Below are 25108 nucleotides of genomic sequence, written 5' to 3' on the forward strand. Positions count from 1 at the left end.
GTCTAGCCCCAGCTCTTGGGGACTCTGAGGAGTGAGCCAGCAGAAAGGAGATCTTTCTCTTTCTGCCTTTCAAGTGAAATTAGTTAATTTTGAAAAATTAAACTGCCGCCTGTGATAGTAGCATCCCATATGGGCGCTGGTTCAAGCCCCAGCTGCTCCACTTCCCATCCAGCTCCCTGCTAATGCACCTGGGAAAGCAGTAGAGGATGGCCCAAGTGCTTGGGCCCCTGCCATCCGTGTGGGAGATGCAGCTGAAAAATCTCTGTCTCCCTCTGTCTCAAATACATAAATAAAAATATTTTCAGGGGCCAGAGCTGTGGCAAAGCAGGTAAAACCACCGCCTGCAGTGCTGGCATCCCATATGGGTGCCAGTTCAAGTCCCGGCTGCTCCACTTCTGATCCAGCTCTCTGCTATGGTCTAGGAAAGCAGTAGAAGATGGCTCAAGTCCTTGAGCCCCTCTACTCACATAGGAGACCTGGAAGAAGCTCCAGGCTCCTGGCTTAGGATCGGAACAGCTCTGGCTGTTGAGGCCATTTGGGGATTAAACCTCTCTCTCTGCCTCTGCCTTTCTATAACTCTTTCAAATAAATAAATAAATAGATCTTTAAAAAAAACCTTTTTTAGAAAATTAGAGTAGGTTATGCTACAATAACAATTCTAAAATCTCGGTAGATTTTAACAACAAATGCATATTTGTTTTGGTTCTTCTTCCTGGGATGCAGACTGAAGGAACTGACCCTATCAGACACTACTGGGGTTTTTTTCAGGAGAAAAGGCGCAAGGACTGAACCGTGCAGTAGATCTTAAAGCTTCTGCTTATACCTACTGAATCAGAGGCTCTGGGAATGGGGCGCAGGCAAGTGTTTCAGCAAGTTATCAGGCGCTTCACATGCACACTTAGGTTGGAGAAATACTTCATTGCTGATGCAGTTGCAAGCCAGCAGGAGCACACAAAACGTATATGAAATTCAGGCTAACTTTTAAATCCATATATGAGGAACAAAAGTAACAATATTTTAAAAGAGGGATTCAGGCTTTGATCCAGAATTACCCCAAGTGCCCACTGTCATTGTCATGTTTTGGAGGCAGAAAGCCTCTGAGGAGACTGACCAAATCCTCTGCCCTTCTGTGTAGCTTTCTTTATAAAACACTGGTGTGAGAAAAAGAAAGTTATAAACAAGTAGAACAGGGGCCGGCGCTGTGGCGCAGTGGGTTAATGCCCTGGCCAGAAGAGTGGCATCCCATATCGGCTCCGGTTCTAGTCCCAGCTGCTCCTCTTCCAATCTAGCTCTTTACTATGGCCTGGGATAGCAGTGGAAGATGGCCCAAGTCCTTGGGCCCCTGCACCCGCATGGGAGACCTGGAAAAAGCTCCTGGCTCCTGGCTTTGGATGGGCGCAGCTCCGGCCGTTGCAGTCATCTGGGGAATGAACTAGTGGATGGAGTATCTCTCTCTCTCTGCCTCTCCTCTCTCTGTATAACTCTGACTTTCAAATAAATAAATAAATAAATCTTAAAAAAAAAAAGTAGGACAAATATTTTTATTTTTTGAAAACACTGTCAGCCCAGGTTTTTCTTAGGGTTTTCATCTGGATTATACTTTGGATTGTGTTAGTTCTGCCTTCAGCAACATTAGCACTTATGAGGGTACTTCAAAAAGTTTCTGGCAAAATGGAACTAAAAGATAAGTTTATGGGAGCAGGCACTTAGCCCAGTAAAGAAACCTGCATCCCAGATCAGAGTACCTGAGTTTGATTTCCGGCTTCCAGCTAATACATACAAACCCCGCAAGGCAGCAGTAGTGGCTCAAGTGGTTGGTTTCTTGCCACACAAGTGGGTGACCTGCATTGTACTGCCAGCGCCAGCTCCAGCTGTTTCAGGCATTTCCCGAGTAAACCAGCCAATGAGAGATCTCTCACTCTGTCTCTTTGTTTCTCTCATCCTCTCAAATAAAGAAATACAAATTTAAAATAGTAAGTTTATATTGGTAAAAGCTTTTTGAAATCTATACAGTTTTTTCATCATATGCATTTCCCATGAGCGTTCTGAAGACCCAGTACATAATCATGGACTGACACAATCAGGGGGTTTTTCTCTTCACTTGTTGGCTATGTGGTTTAATTCTGCTCATGAAATTTGATGCATAATGCTTAGCTGGCCCTATTCCCTCCTTTTCTTCCATCTCGTGATTTAGGTATCTTTTATGGACTCTGTCTTTTTTTGCCTTTTTTTTTTTAATGGCTCTGTCAACAGCAGAGTACAGACAAAAAAGATTTATACTGTTTGGAAAAAGACGTTTTCAGATAGGCTTACCCTGTAGGTTCCTCTTTGCTCATTCTAGTCACTGCCTTTATGTCTGTTTTCCTATGGAGAAAGAGGATGAATTCTTGAACAAAATTTGGTAGCTGTTAGTAACCCTCTGGTTCCTTAAATTATTTCTGGTGAACTCTTTTGTAATGTAATATGTGTATGGGCTTGGTCCTGCTTCAGGAAGTCATATAATATTTGTGATTTTAAAATAATGTCACAACTTAACAATTATCTTGAAAAACAGTTGATGTGGACTATCTACATTAATGCAAGGCAAAAAGGAACAATGAGATTAGCATTAAAACTGCATTTCACTGCGAAGTATTTTCTTTAAAGTTTGTTATTCCTCTTATTTAAACATTCTGCAAGCCTTCTCTCCAGAAGCTCTTCCCCCAAATCCTTGATAGATTCAGTTCATGTGTTTCTTCCTATCACAAACGCTATGTTTTGGTATCCTGGGACAATGCATAAACCAATTCAAAAGTCATTAATCTTTCAAAACTTTCATTTATCCAACAAATTTCCTTTGTTCAACCCTGTATTTGCTAGGTACCTGAGATGTCTTAATTTTTCATTCCAATTCCTACTCTCCCATAGGAGAGAATATAAGAGACTCCGTGGTCAATTTTATACTACTACAATCATTATATTTACCACCCCTCCCTTACCAGGTTCCCTACTAGAAAACTGAAATTTGTGACTTATATTCCTTTTGGACAGCGCTAGTCCAAGTAAATCATGGCATGGCAGAAAAAACTATTGGCCAAATTACATACCCTCCTTCCACAGCGTAGCAGCATCTCTGGTAAGAAGCAAACTAGCCAGGGAATATACTTCCCAGCATCCCTTGCACCTAAGTGGAGCCATGTGGCTAGTTCTTGCTGACAAATGTGAGCAGAAGTGGTGTGTGTCCCTTATAGGTCAAGGTGGTTGGGAGGCAGTCTGTCTCCACATACTTTTTATTTTGTCAGCTTAATGTAGAAAAACATGGTAAGGGGCTGATGTTGTGAGATAGCAGGTAAAGCTGTTGCCTATGATGCCAGCATCCCATATGGACACCAGTTTGGCTGTTCCACTTCTGATCCAGCTCCCTTATAATGGCCTGGGAAAAGCAGCCAAGAATGGCCCAACTACTCGGGTCCTTACCACTCACATGGGAGACCCGGATGAGGATTAAGGTTCTGGTTCCTAGCTTTGGCCTGACTCAGCCCCAACCATTACAGCCATCTGAGGAGTGAACCAGCAGATGGAAGATCTCTCCTTCTCCCTGTGTAACTCTTTCAAATAAATAAATAAATCTTTTCCCTGGAAAGAAGAAAAACACAAAATTAAATTGAAAGATAATGGCACTACAAGATGGAAAGAGCCAGGCTCCTGAATTACCACTCACTGCAGTTGTAATCAGGCACATATATTTTGGACTTCACATGGGGGGGTGGGTAAGAGCTTTTATTGTATTTGAGCCATTCTGCATGAGTTTTTTGTTATAGAAGCTAGGATTACCTCAACTTATACATGTGGTGATCTCACTCCCTTTGGCCAGTGATTAACTTAGGGATAGGTCTAAGATCTAATAAGAAGAAATGAGAAGTCTCCTGGGAGTGAGTTTCTTCCCTGGCAAAAGGAGGGAGCAGCACAAAGAGCAGTCTGCCACTGACTTCATCATGCCTTTGACCATGATGGTGTGAGCCCATAGTGGTGTGAACATAAAATGCTGGTGCTGCTGCAACCTTCTTCAGAGCCCACACACAGAAAGAAATGCTTCCCGAGTCCTGATGTCACTGGGTGGGCCTTTGGAGCTTGTTATTTATTATGTATGACAGACACCTTTAATATTGAAATCACTTTCTGGTGTGTTTAGCAGAATTATCCGGACTATACTTAACACTCAATTTTTTAAGATTAATCATTCAACCAACATTTATCATGTCTACCCTGTGACAGGTGCCATTCCAGGTGCTGGGGATTTAAAGGCAAAAATAAAAAGCAAGGTCCCTTCCTTGTGACAGAATGTGAGTCTGGCAGAAAGACATGTAGATAAGAGGCTATGAATGTTAATTCACGGATTTCCTCAGCAGCAACTGTGTTTATTCACTCACAAATGTTTACTGGGTATGTGTATTGGGTGAATAGATATATGGCAGTCCTGCTGTTACACAAGACTTATGGCGAGGGAAAGAAATAGACATTAATCAAAGAATCCCACAAATGTCTCACCAAGCTCTAACATGAAAATGTGTAAGAGGTCTGACATTCACACTCATCACACCTGTAAATAGTAACTTCTTAAATCATGTATCTACTGTCTCTCTTCCTGCTAGACTATAGCTCCAGGAGGGTGGGGACAATATTTAGTCTTGCTTCTTGTTCCATCCCCATGCCTAACAAAACATTTGGCAGAGTAGGTGTTCATTCATAGTTGTTTAGTAAATGAAGTTTTCTATGAAATGGGTTGCCTCCTAGATGAGGAAAAAAAGATGTCATGTAACTGTGCTCCCAGATGGAAAGTTACATATACTCTGCTGGGGTGAGCCATACGAAGATGGATTAAATGCCCTCAGAAGAGTCTCAAGGATTTGCAAAGTCAGCAACACTTCTGGTGAGGGAAGCTGCTGATTGGAGAGGTTTATGGGGAGACTTGCAATGTAGGTAGGAGCTGGGTAGACCACAAGAACCTCCAGGGGCTGGGTCAGCTTGATCTCCCCAAACAGGAGTTTTGAGCTGGAGTCAGCCAGGGCAACTTCGGTTGAGATCCCAGCTCTGAACTTCCTGGCTGTGTGTGACCCTGGATAAGCTACTTAGCCTGACTCTTCACCTCACCTTGAAGTGAGTCTTAAACAACTATGCTTATCTCAGAAGGTTGTTTTGGATGTTAGGAGACAAGGAATGCCTACAGGGCAGCATCTCCAGCAAACAGACTCTGAAACCAATCAGCACGAAGGATGTTTTCAGAGTGCACAGCAGGTGTGAGGGAGGCAGAAGGGAGGAGTTAGGCTGCAATGCAGTCACAGTGAAGGCCTCAGGTGACTGATGCTGCAACAGCCCCTTCTAAGTTGCCCAGCTTTTTGTACACTTGGGTTATCCAGTCATTAGATACAGGCTGCCCCTGGAGATTTAACCTCAAGGGCGCAGCCTCCTGCGGCCAAGGAACTCCACTGACGAGCTTCGCTGACTATTCCCCAGCATCTTGGAAGGAGACATCTGTAGGACGAATACCCCAGCATTAAAGGGGACGTCTGTTCAAGAGGAGCACCACACTGGTCGGGGCCAACATCAGTGCTATTAGCCTTCCTCACACGCACGTCTTTGCATTTAAATCTGTGTTAACAACCCTTGGTCAAGTTTCAGATATAGTTGGTTATTTCTAGGAAATGTATGGTTTTTGTTGGGATTTATTTCCTGTTTACTGCTATGTGTAAGAAAACTATCTTTCACAGCTGTCCTCCTCCCCTTATAAAATTATTCTAAGAGTTTTTCAGTTGTTTCTCCTGGGTTTTCCCCCAAAAAAAGAGTTTCTATGGAGAGATTCCGATTTCAGAGAGTTCTCACTGCCTTTTCTTATGTAACTATGCTTCCTGAACCGTGCTGAGGAGCAGGGATGGAGGCTGACCTGTGCTGCTTCACAGGGTAATGAGTATACCTCTCGAAACAAATGAATTCCTTGCCTTTGCTGCTTAAATTTAGCATACGAAAGTATTTGAGTAAGAGGAAATTTGTATTTATTAAGAAAAATTTACAATGTTCACAAACTAGAAATTTTCCTTCAGAATGACTTGCCACCAGTGGCTACAGATTATGACAACATTAGCTACTTCTAATCTCTGTCAGAGGCCTGCCTATGAAAACAGAATCCACTCCTGTGCCCTGACCAGAGGGTTCTGGGAGGGTTGGGCAGACTGGGCCCTCAGCTTCAGAGATGGCAGCCCAGAAGTTACCATGAGACTTCCTAATTCTGGTCCTGCCCACTTGGCCCCTGACCTGGGCTGGAACTGCCTCCCAGGCAGCAGATAAGTCAATGAGTTAGATACAAAAATAGCTGGTCTGGGTTTCAGCTTACTTGAAAATAAAGGTCAACATTTCCATTATAATTTTGTTTAAATGTCAAATTATGTGAAATGCTCTCACAGATTATACCAAAGTTAACTGTGTCTTAGCTATCTAGAAATCCCTCCATCAGTACAAGAATTTTGTGGTACTTAGAAGTTTGAGGGACAGGCCATCACTTAACAAGCTTATATCCAACTTGTCACTGGCAACAGATGAATTTTTAATAAATTTGACAGGGAGGCCAGCGCCACAGCTCACTTGGCTAATCCTCCACCTGCGACGCTGGCACCCCAGGTTCTAGTCCCAGTTGGGGCGCCGGTTCTCTCCCGGTTGCTCCTCTTCCAGGCCAGCTCTCTGCTGTGGCCCAAGAAGGCAGTGCAGGATGGCCCAAGTGTTTGGGCCCTGCACCCGCATGGGAGACCAAGTGGAAGCACCTGGCTCCTGGCTTTGGATTGGCGCAGCGCGCCAGCCGTGGTGACCATTTGGGGGGTGAACCAATGGAAAAAGGAAGACCTTTCTGTCTCTCTCTCACTGTCTAACTCTGCCTGTCAAAAAAAAAAAAATTGACAAGGAAAGGATACCCATGGCAGATCTGCAAGTGAGCCCCGCCCCACCCCCAATCCACTAATTCACTCCCTAAATGCAAGAGCTGAAGCTGAGAGCTGGGAACACAAACCATGCTGCCTGTGTAGGTGGCAGGAACCCAATTACTTGAGTCATAACCACTGCCTCCAAGGTTCTTCATTAGCCGGAAGCTGGATCCAGGAGGGGGAGTCAGGAATCAAACCCAGGTACTCCTTTTTTTTTTTTGGACAGGCAGAGTGGACAGTGAGAGAAAGAGACAGAGAGAAAGGTCTTCCTTTGCCATTGGTTCACCCTCCAATGGCCACCACAGCTGGCGCGCTGCGGCTGGCGCACCACGCTGATCCAAAGCCAGGAGCCAGATGCTTCTCCTGGTCTCCCATGGGGTGCAGGGCCCAAGCACTTGGGCCATCCTCCACTGCCTTCCTGGGTCACAGCAGAGAGTTGCCCTGGAAAAGGGGCAACCGGGAAAGAATCTGGCGCCCCTACCAGGACTAGAACCCGGTGTGCCGGTGCCGCTAGGTGGAGGATTAGCCTAGTGAGCTGCGGCGCCGGCCAAACCCAGGTACTCCTAAAGTGGGCTATGCATGTCTTAACCACTAGGCTAATGTCTGCTCCTCCACAAGTGTTTTAAAATGTCGGTTTGGGGGTGGGTATTGTGGCAAAGTGGGTTAAGTTGCTGCTTGCGATGCTGGCATCCCATATCAGAGTACAGGTCCAAATCCTTGCTGCTCCACTTCTGATCCAGCTCCCTCTAATGCACCTGGGAAAGCAGCAGAAAATGGCCCAAGTGCTTGAACCTCTGCTACTCACATGGTAGACCCGGGTGGAGCTCCGTGCTTTAATATTTAAAAACACCCACCTGGTTTGGTTTCAGTGTACTTCTTCATGGAGCTTACAGAAACAAACAAGACACTACTAGCAAGCCATTAGACTCTTCAATGAAAATGTATTTCACATTTAGACAGAATGTATACATCATGCAAATGAGGCATTACCACAGTGAAAATGGTACTATGAGGTACAACAGATCACAACAAATGGGACATTTAGCAAAATAAAGCTCTAAGAAAAATGGCAAGGCATATTTTGAAGATCAGACCATGCTATCTTTTCTGTGTGCTTGTCATAAAAGGGATTTTCCCCTTGATACTCATCCAGATCAGTGGCACTGCATTAAGGGAGGCACATGTATTTTTATTTAGTATATACACATACACAGACATACACAAGTTTCCATAACTGATATAATTTTAAACTATAGCTGGCTTTAAGAGCACATGAATAAGATTACTATTGAGACTTCTTCATATCTCCGGGTTGCAAACTTTCCTCAGAACTATAGATCTTTCCAAACTCTTTACTACAGAAGTCAAAAAAAAAAAAGCTTCAATTAAGAAAAGGTCATTTAAGCTGAGTCACATTTCACCAGAAACAAAATTTAGAAAACAGCATTATATGGCATAGAATTTGCAGAGTATACATTCTAGTATAATTTGTATCCCTATTCAATTTTTCTTCATGTTATAGTCTCTCAAAGTGATATACTGAGACAGATTGAGGTCGTCTTCTTCCAGAGCACTGTGATTTTCATTTGTGCCTGGTTTCATCATAGTTGAGCAAGCACAGGAGCAAACAAATAGTTAAAACCCCCAAGACCCAATAGATAAATAGCAAAAACAGGAAAACTAGCCACCTGCACATGAGACACATGATTTGCTCAGTTGGACAGCCACTTGATGGTGTGGGACTATAGCTTGCAGATTTTTAGGTGTGAAATGAAAGGCTTCTGGCTAGATTCAGTTGCCCATGTATATAAGAATACACCTAAGAGAACAGAAATTATTACATACTGCTTACTTCCTTACTCAACCAGACTTATTACTTTAACCCCCAAAAGAGTAATGTGAGGCAATGCATTTTGCAGGTGGCAAAGCTTAATAATAAAAAAGGCTTCTTGATGGCACCTTTCAACAGAGAAACCCCCATGCCAAGGCAGCTTAGGGGAGGGGAGAAAGCTCCTCAATTTCTCCTTCTAAACAAAGACAGGGAGATACACAGCCAAAGTTGAGCATATCTTTAACTAGAGTTTGGGCAAATGTCTAGAATATTTTATGGAAAAAGACATCTAAATGTTTATGTGCTCCAACTTTGGGAAGAAGCATGGCTATAAAGAGAATTTCTGAGCTTGAGTCACTCAGGTTATTCAGAGATCACTACCATAATAGAGAAGTACAGGAGGTGCCTTAGCAGCAGCAGAAGCTTGTAAATAGTACTGTAAAATGAAACTGCTAAAGCCCGACAAGGCAGAAGTCTCAGGGTTTCTACCAAGAGTGGCCAGTGTTTGACATACTACCTAGGAAGACAGTTACATTCCCATCTAATAACTGGGAATCCAGAGGTTAAGGATGATAGCAGCTTCTTCAGATGACACAAGGAGCTTCACAGCTTCCAAACACCACCTGTGTTAATTAAAAAACAAAACCAGGTTGAGTTAATGAAAACACTGAGTATTTTGCAGTTTGTAGCTTCTATTCTCTCTCACTGACACAAAGTATGGTACTTACTGTCTCTCTATTTTCACTGGCTCATACAGTATTTCTCAATAGAGAACAAACAATATTTGACATAGGATTATTCTTTTAGGTGGGTCAAATTTTCCTTGTTTGAGACTTTCCTAAAACCTGCAGATGTTAACGTTTTAAGCTTTGCCTTCAGAATGCCCCCAACCATTGTGACAACAAAACCACCAATACATTTCCATATGCCCCCTAATACACTTGAAAATGTGAGAACTAGATTAAATAAAAAATTAAAATATGTAAGTAGTGTGAATAAAATGATTTAGTCAAGATCTTTTTTCTTTTTGGACAAGCATTTTGCAATTCTTTTAGAGATGTAGGAAATAAATCTGAAGACCTATGGATACTCTCCTAAATTTTGAGGATTTTCTGGTTTTTATTGGATAGTGAAGTAAGTGAACGCAAGGGAAACTAATTAAATCAAGGTATATTAACCACAAAACAGACTTCTCCATAAGCCATGGAACTGTTGGAGAAAAATAATTCTGAGTTGAATCAATGTTTTCAGTATCCAAGAAGGCAGCTGCTTTTCCAAACCAGGGATACAGTTCACCCTAAATTCATTTGTCATGCTTTTCCCTCTCACATATCAAAAGACTGCAACCACCTTCCAGAGAACCAAGAAAAGTATATTCTAAAGTCTGTCAACAGGCAAGAGTTGAGGTCAGATACAAATAAGTACATGAAACACAGTGACCTTGGCAATGGGATCTCCCCAACCTATTTCCTCATCTGAGAATTCAAAAGGTTACATTAAATCATTTCAGGAGTCAAATTTTTCTTACTATAGGAGTAGAGCATCATAAAATATAAAGTGACAAAGAATGCTATGAATATAAAAATGTTTTTAAAAGTTTGACATGAGGGGCTGGTGCTGTGTTATAGCAGGTAAAGCCACTGCCTGCAATGCTAGCATCCCATCTGGGCACTGGTTTGAGACTGGTTGCTCCACTTCCAATCCAGCTTCCTGCTAATGTGCCTGGGATAGCAGAAGAGGATGGCCCAAGTATTTGGGCCCCTGCACCCATGTGGGAGTTCCAGAAGAAGCTCCTGACTCCTGGCTTCAGCCTGGCCTTTGCAGCCATTTCAGGAGTGAACCAGCAGATGGAAGATTCCCCACCCCTCTTTCAAATAAATAAATAAATATTTTTAAAAAGATTGTGACATGGGAAGACCACTTGGAATTAAGCTATAAAAGGATGTGGTGAGGAGCCAGTACTGTGGTGCAGTGGATCAAGCTGCTGTCTGTAGTGCTGGCATCCCATATGGGTGCTGCTTACAGTTCTGGCTGCTCCACTTCTGATCCAGATCCCTGCTAATGCACCTGGGAAGGCAGTGGAAGATAGCCTAAGTCCTTGGGCCCCTGCACCCACATGGGAGACCTGGAAGAAGCTCCTGGCCTTGGCCTGGCCCAGCCCTGGCAGTTGTGGTCATTTGGGGAGTAAACCAATGGATGGAAGATCTCTCCCTTCTCTCTCTCTGTCTCTTCCTCTCTGTTAATTCTGACTTTCAAATAAATAAATAAATAAATAAATAAATCTTTTTAAATTTGAAAGTCATAGTTACACAGAGAGAGGGGCAGACAGACAGATACACAGGGGATCTTCCATCCACTAGTTCACTCCTCAGATGGCCACAATGGCTGGGACTGGGCCAGGCTGAAGCCAGGGGAGCCAGGAGCTTCTTCCAAGTCTTCCACACTTGGGTAAGAGGGGCCCAAATGCTTGGGCCATCTTTCACTGCTTTTCCCAGGCCATTAGCAGGGAGCTGGATTGGAAGTGCAGCAGCTAGGATTTGAACTGGTGCCCATATGGGATGCTGGTGTTGCAGGTGGCAGGTTTAACCCTCTATGCCATGAACAGCCCCATAAATAAATTTTTTTAAAAAGGATGTGGTGATAGACTCCAATTATGTTTTCATCATTCATAATCAAATAAACCCCAAACTCAAATAAAACAAATGTTAAGTATGTTTAACAAAGTCTACATAACTGCAGAATATATGTAATCCACAGATAACTCTGATTCAAATAAGAATAGCTTCTAGAAGCATTTTGGCAGGAAAAAAGGCCAAAGGTGGTTGAAAACCTTCAGGGCATAAACTACAGTTCTCCTTTGCCTCCCTCAGGTATGACCAAAGAACTGATGTCTGCTTTGGAAGAATCAACAGAACAGTAAATCATATGGTTCAACATTCCTCAATGTTTATGAATGATTCTAGAAGAAATGTGGGATATCACTGAGGAAACTAAGGAGGGAAATGTATTTTGCTTGCAACACCATTAGAGCAATCTCTCCTTGGCTTTAAAAAAGGCGCTACTCGGGGCCAGCTGGCGCTGTGGCATAGCAGGTAAAGCCGCAGCCTGCAGTGTTCACATCCCACATGGGTGCTGGTTTAAGTCCCGGCTGCTCCACTTCTGGTCCAGCTCTCTGCTATGACCTGGGAAAGCAGTAGAAGATGGCCCAAGTCCTTGAGCCCTTGCACCCACGTGGGAGACCCAGAAGAAGCTCCTGGCTCCTGGCTTCAGATTGGCCCAGCTCCAGCCATTGTGGCCATTTGGGGAGTAAAGCAGCAGATGGAAGACTTCTCCCTCTCTCTGCCTCTGCCTCTCTGTAACTCTGCCTTTCAAATAAATAAGTAAATCTTTTTTTTAAAAAAAAAAGGTGCTACTCTAGTCAGGGAGTGGTTAAACCTTGAGCCTTGAGCCAGTGCTTCTCAGCCTCCCTGTCCACACACTCCAGAAGACAGGGGCAGGCAGCTCAGGCACAGTGTTGAAGACTCCCATACAAAATGACTACTTGAAAGCTATCTCAGTTCTTATATATGCCACAGTATATGCCACAATATATTTGTGTTTACAGTTTTCACATAAAATTGACCATCCAGAAGGCTCAGTGATACCAATCCTATCTTCACAAACCCCAGTTGGAGATTTAGAATAAGATCAAAAGACTGTACCTTTCATTAAAGGGATGCTGCATTAGTCAACAGAAGGTGTTCAGAGTAGTTTCTTGGCCAGGACTGTTAAATCCTTCAATAAGGTTTTTATTACAGTCATCCAGGCTGAGATTTTCACTGGATCGCTTGGGGAACATGGGGGGCCCAGTGAAATCTAAGAGATCTTGAAGTGCACGGGCATTACCAGTTCCATTTTGGTCTAGAGACACCCCAGGAATCATTTCATTCACTGGTGAAAACTCTGGTATGGATATAAGTTCTTCTTTTGAAACAGGACTAGTAAACAGGACAGAAACATAGACATATACGCCACACACACACACACACACACAGAGAGAGAGAGAGAGAGAGAGAGAGAGAGAAATATGAGAACTAAGTACAACATATTTATCCTATTATTCCATGTGTAATACTGTGTTAAAATACTCTTCTAGAACATATATTTTTTACAGTGTAATACACTGTAAAAAAAAAATCGGGTTCACATTTGAGAAGTTATACCTCCACGGATGAGAACAAGGGAAGCAGATTGAGCAGGGCTGTGAAAGCCAAAGGGTAAAAGGAAGAAACCCCAGGGGCACTAGCATTCTATACGGAGAAGCAAGGCATTTCCAGAACTTTCAAAACGGGACATTCAAACAGAGGGCAAATGCTAAAAGTTCAACAGAAAGTGAGGAAGGGAACAGTGAGGGGCAGGTGGGGTTCATGTGGTGCATTTCTGGCAGTGCCACCTTGGGGAAGCTGCTTTTCCTGGGCGCCCTCCTGGCTGTTTCCTACGTGTAAAATGGGAAGAGTCCTACCATCATTTATTCCTACCAGGGCTCCTGTGAGTATGAATGTGATCACGCTGGAAAGAGTTTATGTGGAACCACCCAAAGGAAGTACTCAGTTAAGGTAACATCCATCTAGTCACCTGCGGAGTGGATCTCACTGCTTCCTCTGTAAAACCAGGCTTTCAATGCACCCTGACTTATCCAGCTCCTGCTCAGCTCAGCCTGGTTTTCTCTGTCCCACCTCTATCCCTAGAGATGAAAGCAGGCATTTCATCCACTTTATCAGTTACAGGCCTACCAAGAGCTAATCCAGGCACAGAATGGTAGGCTGGGAATTGAGGGCCTATCCCTAGAAGTTTCTTAACAGTCAGAGTAAGGCTGCTGCCAGCTTCTTTTCCTCCTTGACAAGATCTTGGAGAAGAATCTAGAAAAACCAGCTGACCTGCAGAAGCTCAGCAGCTCTATCTCCCTGGCACCTACGTCTGGTTAAGGGGCAGAAGCTGACCTGACACCACTGGGCTATCCAGAGGCTGGGCGCACTGCCTCATTAGCAGAAACACCAGCTGCATCTTCCCCTTTCTCCACAATGAACAGTTGGTCAGAGCATGGGGAAGACAGCATGCCTCTAGGAGTTACCTCTCTCTAAATTAAGAGGTGGCAAAAGTGAGAACTTAGTTAACACAGAAAGCCCTTTCACTTTCTTGAATGCCAGGCCAGTGGTGCCATGTCTTACCCCTTTCCCTCCCCTAAAACATAAAATAGGCATGGTTGGCTTAATATGGGGCTGGGGATATGCTGTGTTAACCCTTAAGGTGCCAGAGTTATTTTCTACTGGGGGCAAAGTAGCACCAGTAAGGTAAGCCTGCTGTGATGTCACAATGCGGGGGAATGGCAGGTAGAAGATCCAGGTAAGAGCCGAATGTGCCTGCTCTCAGTCTGCACAGGACTTGCTCTACTGGTAATGGGACTGTTGGACCCTGGATTTTCACGTGTCTGGCTCAAATCCAGGGTAGATGAGGTGGGTACCTAGAAGCAGCATGCTACAGGAGGCAAGCACAGACCTACGCAGGTACAAAGCTGAGAACTCACAGCCAGGAAGAGAAGGTTAAGCTCTAGCAGGCTGGAACTCTGGCAGAGTTTTTACAAAATACTGTCATTCCCTCCTGACTGAGACAGCCAACCCGCACTCCAAATGCTTTGCCCAAAGCTGCTGTTCCAATGTCTCTGTCCCAGTCATTCCCAGGTCATGTCATCTACAAATATAATACAAGTTTAAGAATTCCTGAAGATGAGCCGGCGCCGTGGCTCACTAGGCTAATCCTCCACCTTGCGGCGCCGGCACACCGGGTTCTAGTCCCGGTTGGGGCGCCGGATTCTGTCCCGGTTGCCCCTCTTCCAGGCCAGCTCTCTGCTATGGCCAGGGAGTGCAGTGGAGGATGGCCCAGGTGCTTGGGCCCTGCACCCCATGGGAGACCAGGAAAAGCACCTGGCTCCTGGCTCCTGCCAGGATCAGCGCGGTGCGCCGGCTGCAGCGGCGGCCATTGGAGGGTGAACCAACGGCAAAGGAAGACCTTTCTCTCTGCGTCTCTCTCTCTCACTATCCACTCTGCCTGTTAAAAAAAAAAAAAAAAAAAAAAAAAAAAAAAAAAAAAAAAGAATTCCTGAAGATTGTAGGATCTGGAAGCCAATACTAAGCCTTTACTAAGCCTCCAATGACAAGTTTATTAAACACTAGACACAGGGCACAGTGGACCCTGTTGGTGTCTCACCCAGATGCCCTTTTACCTTTATGCATCCAATACCTACCCCCATTCCACTGCCCCACCTCAGAGAGAACTGACTGCTCAGGACCCAAAAGTGGTCACCTTTCCTCCAGACAACCACCTTTAGCTGATGGGGGACTCTGTGTCCACAAAGTTTGACCTGCATCTCCTACCCTGGGGTGGGGGGTGGGGGCACAGCAATGACAGACACAGTGGTGCAAAAGCCACCTCCCTTATTCTTAATCTGACAATACTTGGATGGAAAGTCATCTTCCAGAGCTCCATATAGGATGTTTGCTTGGTGACTTCCCTCCCTCTCCTTTCTCCTGAGGGTTCTCCTCCAATAAACCACGTGCCTAGAAACTCTATTCCAGGCTCTGCTTCTAGGAAATCTAACCCGAGACACTGGCTTTATACTGCTGATAACTTTCCTGTACTGTCAACCACAACCCGCTTTAGGTGACTTCATTGTGTGAGATGAAGAAACCAATTTAAAAGACAGTGGCAGTGTTTGGAGAAGAAGGAAAACTTAATGAAATATAAAACAAGTTGACATACCTCACATCCATAGACTGAACTTCTTCAGTTGAATCATCTAAACTGTTTGATTTTCCATCAAGGGCATCCAGAAGGACGAGTCCCCCAACTGGTTTAATCCCATTTGAGAAAATGTCTTGAGGAAACGTTTCTGGGGCAGTGTGCCCAATGCCATCAACTTCCTGGCAGGTGTTCAACCCACTGATTTCTGATTGAGAACACAAAGTTCTCATGTCAATCATAAAATATCCACAACAATGAAACAACAGGAAATACACGTCAAGACAGTTCATTTAATCCTTTGCATCACCGACAGTGCAACATCTTTTGTGTAAAGAACCACAAATAATGCACGTCATCACCTTCACACAGGGAAGAGAACCAGTTACATCATCAGCATGTGTGTGGAGGCCCTGGAGAAGAGCAGAGCCACGTCTCAATAAAACCTGAGCAACAGTCGGGCCCCTGAAAAGCACCCTAGGCCAGCAGAGAGCAGGCCTCTGACGCTGGGGTTGTTAGAGTAACTGAGGAACCCTGTGGTTCTCAAATGGAGCTGACAGCCCCTGTGCTAAGGAGATGTCCCAGAAGGGAAAACTGCACAGGCCCTGCTGACAGTCACTCTGGGGATTCAAAGATGCTTTTCCCTACTAGAAATCTTATGAACTCTCACCGCTGAAAGGAAGAACCCAAGCAGCATGCATCGCTCACCTATTTTGTTGGGGACAACTGGTTTTATCTTATTTTCCACATATACAGGAGGCTGAATCTCTACTTTGGGTTCTTCTTTCTGAAACCAAACAGATGGTGGATGACAAAAAGGAAGGCTGATGTTATACAGAATTTTTTGAAGTGCTTTTTTTTTTTAAGATTCATTTATTCACTTGAAAGTCAGAGTTACACAGCGAGAGTAGGAGAGACAGGCAGAAAGGTGTGTGTGTGTGTGTGGGGGGGGTCCTTCCATCTGCTGGTTCACTCCTCAATTGGCCACAATGGACGGAGCAGCAACGATCTGAAGCCAGGAGCCAGGAGCTTCTTCCAGGTCTCCCACATGGGTGCAGGGCCCAAGAACTTGGGCCATCTTCTACTGCTTTCTCAGGCCATAGCAGAGAACTGGATCGGAAGTGGAGCAGCCAGGTCTCCAACCAGTGCCCGTATAGGATGCCAGCGCTGCAGACTAGGGCTTCAACGCGCTGCACCACAGCACCGGTCCCAAAGTGCTTTTTAAAAGCATCAGAGTATATTTGGAGCCCTATTGGAGCATCATCCTGTTTTATGGTAATTTTCTTGCTATCATGTCTCTTTTTTATTCATGGGCCAAGGTGGCTCTTCCTGCCACCCTACCCTTATTTCTCTGAGCTCTTTCACATCAGTGAAACTGAAAAATTCCCTTTTAGGCACAAATATACTCCTTAACCTAGCCAGGAACAAAGTAGGTAGAGTCCATTTTTTTCTGGCTAATTCTGAGACCTACAATTTCATTCAGTGAATGAAATCCTGCTCTCCTTTTCTAGTCAGTGCATAAACTATTAAAATGGACAACTGAATTCCTACCTTTACTTCTACAGATACATCACTCTTCCTTGTTCTCTTCATGATTTCATCTATCCTCTGGAAAGCAAAAAGAATCAAGTAAGATGTCCATCAGACCAAAAACATATACAAATAGCTGGATCTATAGGCAATTCCACTTTTCTCAGAAAACTCATACAAGACAAATGTCAGCAGAACACAAAAAGTACAGAAAGGTTTTCCATTGGTTTTTGCAGATGTCCACCTCTGGCCCTACACACACTGTCACATGCTTGAGAAGTGAAGCAGTACATATCTGAGAATCAACATTTAACTCAGCCCATCTTTCTTAGGTTCACTATAAACTAACAAATCATCACCCACTGTTCAAGGGGAACAACCTCCAGAAAGCAAAGTCGGGGTACAGCTCAGGAGGGAAGGCCACAGGCTGGTCTCCCAGATCCTAGACCTACTGCAAAACAAACCCAAAGCAGGGCCCAGGACACATGAGAATGGACCTTTATAATCAGCCACTTCCTTAAACCCAACTTTATCTATACGTACATTAAATTTAAATGGAACAAAGATCCCAATCAAAAGAAAAATACTGTCAAATTAGATTAAAATAACAAATCCTGACAATATATACTGCTTACAGGAGATATACCAATAAAGAAACATAGTTTAAAACAAAAGGATGTAAAAATCTATTATGCAGATACTAATCATAGAAAGGTCGCAAAGGCAAATTTTTTTATTTTTTTATTTTTATTTATTTATTTGAGAGGTAGAGTTACAGACAGTGAAAGGGAGAGATAGAGAGAAAGGTCTTCCTTCCGTTGGTTTACTCCCCAAATGGCAGCAATGGCCGGAGCTGTGCCGATCCGAAGCCAGGAGACAGGTGCTTCTTCCCAGTGTCCCATGTGGGTGCAGGGGCCCAAGCACTAGTGCCATCTTCTACTGCTTTCCCAGACCATAGCAGAGAGCTGGATTGGAAGAGGAGCAGCCGGGACTAGAACCGGTGCCCATATGGGATGCCAGTGCTGCAGGCGGAGGATTAACCTACTGCGCCACAGTGCCGGCCCCGCAAAGGCAAATTTTAAGACAAGAAGTATTTCTAGAGATAAAGAAGGCCATTTCATGATAAAGGGGTCAACTGAACAGGAAAAATATAATAACCTGTAATGTATATTTACTCAACAATGGGGCTTCAAAGTATTTGTATACTTTGAAACAAAAAATGATAGAACTAAGAGGAGAAATAGATAAATCCATAATTACAATAGAGCTTTAAACACTAATCTCTCAGGAACTCAGACCCCAAGATGAGAAGAGCTAAGATACAGAAGATGTGACCACTCTCCACATCCTTGCCTTCATTCCCAATTCTAAGAGCACTCTCTCCGATTACTGCGGAACAGAACTGGATGCCCTTCCTGCTCCTGCTTCATCCCAAATCCTCCTGATCCCTCATCCCTTACCTTCTTTCTCTCCAGTCGCTCCTGCTCAATCTGCAGCATGATCTGTTCTCTTTCCAGACGCAACTGCTTAGCTGCCTCCTGGGCTTTTGCTTCTGCTGCTTCTTTCTGATAGAAACAAGGAAACCAAGGCACAGTAATTCCCTGGACTTTACCTTATCACCTGCTCTGATATTCAATGTGGATTTATACAATCTATTTTGTGACACAGAAGACATAGTTGGGCCTCATTCATGTACCCTTGGTCCACCATGCAAAAGTACCTGCAGACAGTTCCCACAGATGGCTGATATCTTTCAGTGTCTGTGGGCAGACTCTGGCCATAAAGTGTGCATGTGGGTAGAAGTTTCGGGGAGTTAATTCCTTAAGGAGCGACCTTCTTCAGTGAGGGATGGGAGCTACTAAGTAGTCTCATTTCTTCATCCTACAGAGGGACAATTCTAAGCCATGATCTACAGCCTTTTTTTAAAAAAAGGCTTATTTTTATTTATTTGAAGGCAGAATCAGAGAGAGAGAAGGAGAATGAGTGAGATCTTATATCTTGGGCCATCCTCCACTGCCTTCCCAGGCACATTAGCAAGGAGCAGGACTGGAAGTAGAGCAGCCAGGTCTCTAACTGGTGCCCATATGGGATGCACGCATTGCGGGCAGAAGCTTTACCTGTTACACCACAATGCCTGCTCCTATCTACAACCTCTTAAGAGGGTCTCAAAAGGTTTGAATTCCAGCTGCCTATAGTAATCTGCTCACCAGTGCACGGATACTGACTTTTCTTTCAGTCCTCTACCAGCTTCTTAGGACTCCCTCCCCCAGAAAAGTGCTGAACCCAAATTCTTATCCCAGAGTCTGCCTTTGGGGAAACCCAAACCAACAGATGACAAGCATTACCAACTTCCCTTTGACTGTCTCAGTAACTTATATTTAAGAACAAGCCCAGCAGTTTAAGAAAAAATGTCAAATATTGAGTCACTCAAATTTAACAAAATTTTCCTAGTAGTAACTAAAGCCCTTGAAAAACAAGGAAAAGCTGCAGTACCTGCTTTTCAATCATGGCTTTTTCTTGCTTTTCTTTTTCTTGTTCTTCCTGTTCTTGCTTTTCTTTCAACAGCAGCTCCTCCTCAGCCTTCCGCTTGGCTTCCTCTCCCGCCTTTCTTTTCTCTTCTTCCTGCTGCTTCTTTTCCTCTTCCAGCTTACGGGCTGCTGCTTCTAGGCGAAGCCTTTCTTCCTCTGCCTTTCTTTTCAGTTCTCTCTCCAGCCTTTTGAGAACATAATTGTTGTTAGAAGATGACACACTCAAAAGGCAAACTGCCAAAGAACTGTGTGCTGGCAGCAGAGTAATGCTGAATACATCAACAAATACACGCATTTGCAATTGTATCCACCTAATAAACTGATTCATCCTTCCCAGAAATCCATTTGTCTATACAGTTATCAAAAAATATTAATCAGGCTTGACTTTTAATTGTGTAACACAAAGACTTAAGGATGTATTGATCTGGAAAATATGCTGTAGTGAACACACACATATGCTCTCCAGTCAATCTAGAAATTACCACAATAGCCAAGAAGTCAAGCCCCATTATTCTTATTTTAATAATTCTTAAAGAAAAAAACTAAGCAAAATAAATATTTAACATCAAGTTAAGCTAGATAAAATAGGAAGTGTCACGATGGCCACAAATGTTCTAGTCAGCAATGTAAGAGCAGGGACTATAAAGCACAAAAAAATTCACTTTGGGTTCTAACTGGTATGACTTGTGCAGTAGAAAATGGGAGAAAACACTCAAAAGAAATTTGACATTTAATACAGAAATCAAAGCATGATTTCCAATTTGTTTCAGCAATCTTTAAAATCTATTTTGGCTTCTATTCTTGCTATCCAAAAAAATCAAATGATGTTTATACATTTTCATCTATAGATGAATGGTTCCTAAACCGCAGTGAGGGAAAATTCTGTAAAGTCTAAGCAAGGTTTATTTTTATATTTCTAATGTTCTTCCTGCTCACATATGAGTTACTTTCCTTGGGTGATCACTGGCAATATGATATATGGGTAAGACCTAAACTGCATTCCAACTGTGCCAATTCACTGTGTCATACTTAGAAAGTCACTCAACATTTCTGATGCCCATTTAAAAAAATGGGAATAGTTATACTACTATTCCATGGCATTACTGTGAAAGCTAAATGAAACAGTGAATGGGAATGCCTGGTTCTAAAAGATTCTCAAATGTTAGCTTATTTTATGATTTAAAACAAATCCTCCCTCCAACCTCCAAAGTCCTTAAGTACAATCTAAACATCTGTATGGTTTTTAGAAATTACCTTTATTTGAAAGCATGTGTCACTGACTTATTGGGGTGTCGTTTTATGGTTATAAACAGGTCAAGACTTAAAAAGAATATCCTTCCATCCTAATGGTCAGCTTCAGGAATCATGGAAGCTAATAGCCTATGCATCATCAGAGAAATAAAAGCCATCATGGTAAGTGGTAACATACCCTGTGTTAACAGAGATCACAGTGCCTACAAACACTGCGAAACAATTCAAAGTATTCATAGATATTCTGGAGAAGAACTTTATTGAACCTAATCAGAAAGAAACTCATCCAACACAGGCTTATAAAAAATAATTGTGTTGATAACAAGATTTATCCAAAAGTGAATCACAGCATTGTTTCACTTCTTATCCTTTTATAAAGGATCTGTGATTGTCTTAGAGAAATTAACACACAAACTACTTCACAAAGGATCTGTTATCTTCATCTCCCAGATCTGAGAATCCAGTTTTTTCCACTTTTACCTTCAGGACCTCAGAGGTGCCCAGACACATATACACACAGTATACCCTTATGGCCCCTAAATCTCTATCATTCTCATTATCACCCTAAACATAAATCCCTCCCCACAGGCCTTCAGCCCCTGCTTGTCTTTTCCATGGTACCTCTATGGAAATCCTGTCCTTTTGGAAACTTCTCTCCCTTAACCACACCTTGCTTCTCTCAAATTAAGCAAAAAATTGGCTTTCCCCATGTGAAACCAGGTCCCTCACAAACCTCTCCAAAGATGAACACTGTTTTTCTGCCTGCTTAAGAAACCAGAGAGAATATTATTTCACCATTTTCCCCACCAGCCCTCTGCCATAGGCCACAACCAGTCCACTGCCATTGCCATCATTACTAAGTTCCTTTCAGAGTTCACCAGACCTACATGCAATGCTGTTACCCTCTCCATCCTGACATTCCCCAAGCCCACCCCTGCTTTCTCACCGACTAAGTAAAAAGTACCATAAAACTGTGCATCAGTATCATCATTTGGTACTTAATGGATGTATTCCTTGTCCCTGTCACTGGTGATTAGTGGGGGTCTTTGTATAATGGCCCTCTCGTCTTCACTCCCTCTTCTGTCACACCCTGTGGTACCTTGCTCATATCACTGACACGTGTTCCACTTTGGCTTGTTCAATCTGGTAGATGAGTATGTGGGCTTCACTGGTCTCTTCTTTATTCCTATGTGCTTAAAAGTCAATTTTTAAAAAGGCATAACCATCAACATTAACCTTGTTTAATCTCATCTCACTACATTCTTCCATCTTTTTCTCCTTGACCTTCTCTGGTTAACACCATGAAGTTCACTTGTGTCTACTATGTTCTTTTCTCTCAGTGACCTCCAAGTTTCGGATCCCCTTCCCAGCATTTCTTAGGTGGCACCGAGATCACTCTGATGTTCAACTCGAGGCTTTGGTGGTCACAGGGACAACTCATGCTCTTCCTGAGCTGCCAAGCATTGGTTATAGAAAGGTGCAAACATTGATGCTATCACCAGACCACTTTGTAGAGAAGACAGAGGGGACTTGAGCTGAGTTTCTTAAACCTCTCTTCTCTGTAGGATTACTTTTCAGAAAATCTCCCTTTTCCCTTTGCTTAGATGCAAAGGATCACAAGCGCCACCATGTGTGCTATGAATGCCACATCCTCCTGCCACTCCATGTTCCTCCTCCTAGCCCCCTCTGCCAGCTTCACCTTTCTACTTGCACAATTCCATGGCCTACCGAAATACACAGATCTCAGGCATCCAAATGAACCATCTTCATCTTTTCTCACCTGCTTTCCCCTTATATTCAGGGCCTCCACACTCTTACCTCTCTTAAGCTGCTTTATGTCTCCTCTTCTCAACAATTTCCCTCCAAAATGTTTGTTCATCTCCTGAACTGCAAGACCAATAGCTTTTTTACAGCCTCGCCATGTCTCCTAGGTGCCAAGAGCACTGAACATCCCTCCCATATGGTCCTCTATAGCCCTGTGCAGTGGAATGCCATGTTACCCTGCCTCCCTCCTAATACAAATGGGACGGGCCCTTACCTGCTCTAGGTCACACCAAAACCACCTGTTACCTGGAAGCTCAGCCAGCGAGAAGGTCTGAGCAGCTCTGAGGACTTCTGCCTGCAGTTCCAGAGCTGGGGCTAGCTCTTGCTTCGATACTGAGCATCAGCCTGGCTACATGATGTTGCTCATAGGGGCTGCCTTACTTGAATATTCTCTGATGTGGGCCCCTAGCAGATATTTTGGCTTCTTCATGTCATTTAATGTGATCTTTGAATCCCAGTAAGATCTCTTGCTTGTTAATTTCTGCCACTGCCTTCCCCATGTAGACTTGGAATTTCAGGTTTGTTATCTCAGCTCTAAGAATTGTACTTTATATTTTGGGTCACCCTTAAGTCCAGGGGCTGACCTTGCTCTGTGTGCTTCTGAGAGAGCCCTGATGCCACTGTTAGTTGGGAATGGACTAGCTTTTAGGGCCTAGTTGTTCAGACTCTTGGTCAGTCCTTCTATTAAGGGGAGTGTCTCCTATCCCTGACTTGGATGGCACTTCTCTCACCAGCTGGTGATAATAATTGGGCTTTCCACAGTTTGGCTCAAGTATCTTTATTTTTCACTATATTCTCTCATCTGGCAATCACATTTCTGTGGCTTTAACTATTGCCTCTAAACATGCAACAGGTGTGAGGATGATCTTATTCCAAGAGGAATCCGCTGTGTTCCAGCCCCAGGTTGTCTGGTACTTGCTTTCTCACCTCCCAAGGCTTCATATTCTGGCAAGAGAGAGGAAAACTGATTTTGGGTCAAGTGTATTGCACTCATTTTTTTTACGTTTGTCCCAGGCTTCGATTCCATTTCCAATCACCTGGATATTCTGTAAGCACCTTAAATTTAGTTTATGGAAAATCAAACGGATATTCTGTATATTTGAAAATCAGTTCCTCCTGCCCTTCCTTCCTCTGTTATTGAGTATACCGTTCTCCTAAGTCCTTAGAATCAAACCTTAACATTAACTTAGAACCTGCCAACTTATTTTTTAAATATTTATTTACTTTGAAATTCAGAGTTATGGGGTGAGGTGGGAGGAGAGAGAGAGAGAAAGAGAGAGAATGAATATCAATCCCCAGGTGGCCAAAATGGCCAGGGCTGGGCCAGATTGAAGCCAGGAACTTTATCCAGGCCTCCCATGTGGGGTAGCAGGAGCCCAAACACTGGAGCTACCTTCTGTTGCCTTTTCCAGGCTATTAGCAGGGAGCTGAATCGAAAGTGGAGCAGCTGGGACATGAACCAGGGCCCATATGGGATGCCAGTGGCAGCTTTACCTGCTATGCCGCAATGCCAGTCCCCTGACCACTTTTTTTTTTTTTGAGCTATGGAAGTCAATATACTCCCCCTAATGCTATCCAATAGAACTTGCTATGATGATGAGAAAATTGTTCTATAGACTTGCACCATTCAATACAGTAGCTACCAGCCACATGTAGCTACTGTGCATTGAAATGCAGCTAGTATTCTGAAGGAAATGAATTTTACATAGTTTTCCTTAATTTAATTTTAGTAACCATATGTGCCTACAGGCTATAGTAGTGGACAGTACAGCTCTAGACAGAGCCCAGGCCATAGCCACAGAGTCAGGGAGACATCCATCAATATGCAAGTGTTATTTAGGACCCTCCTTTTCCTAGAAAGTATACAAGGTTTATAAAGTAAGCTGCAATTAGCTTCAGAAATAGATGATATACATGAAGCAAAGGGAAAATGAAGGTATGAAGGGAGATGGGAAGAGTTGGCATAGCACATCAAAGGATTAACAGTAAACTGTTGCATGAGAAGTGACCCTTAGATCTTTTGAAGCCAGAGGAAACTGGCAGCACTACAGAGACAGTGGCAGAGCAGGAGAGAGTATTGGGAGGGCTTGTCAGGCAAGAAGCTGGTCAAGGGCTGAGGGCCAGGAGCCCAGACAACATTTAAAGGGATGAAGAGTGAGGAGAGCAGGGACTGGCGCCATGGCTCACTTGGTTAATCCTCCGCCTGCGGCACCGGCATCCCATATGGGCACCAGGTTCTAGTCCCGGTTGCTCCTCTTTCAGTCCAGCTCTCTGCTGTGGCCTTGGAAGGCAGTGGAGGATGGCCCAAGTGCTTGGGCCCCTGCACCCGCATAGGAGACCAGGAGGAAGCACCTGGCTCCTGGCTTCGGATGGGCACAGCTCCGGCCGTAGCAGCCATTTGGGGGGTGAACCAATGGAAGGAA

At 43.8% G+C, this 25108-nt stretch overlaps 1 protein-coding gene across 10 annotated transcripts in view; it reads right to left on the minus strand.

Annotated features, from left to right (window-relative positions):
- Nucleotides 1–7868: 7868 nt before the first annotated feature.
- The window catches only part of MAP7D2 (MAP7 domain containing 2), a 136049-nt gene continuing 118809 nt past the window's right edge, over nt 7869–25108 (minus strand). For 9 of the 10 annotated variants that reach the window (XM_002719944.5, XM_008272429.4, XM_002719945.5 and 6 more), the window contains 7 exons: nt 19576–19795; nt 18543–18647; nt 17104–17160; nt 16261–16339; nt 15574–15760; nt 12480–12755; nt 7869–9401 (listed from right to left, as the gene is read on the minus strand). In XM_002719944.5, coding sequence (XP_002719990.1) covers nt 12506–12755; nt 15574–15760; nt 16261–16339; nt 17104–17160; nt 18543–18647; nt 19576–19795 — 898 coding nt within the window. In that variant the 3' untranslated portion in view covers nt 7869–9401; nt 12480–12505. The remainder of the gene's footprint in view (nt 9402–12479; nt 12756–15573; nt 15761–16260; nt 16340–17103; nt 17161–18542; nt 18648–19575; nt 19796–25108) is intronic. The other variant, XM_070067180.1, reaches the window with a different exon arrangement.

This window comes from Oryctolagus cuniculus, chromosome X, assembly GCF_964237555.1.
Source record: "Oryctolagus cuniculus chromosome X, mOryCun1.1, whole genome shotgun sequence".
Lineage (NCBI taxonomy): Eukaryota > Metazoa > Chordata > Mammalia > Lagomorpha > Leporidae > Oryctolagus > Oryctolagus cuniculus.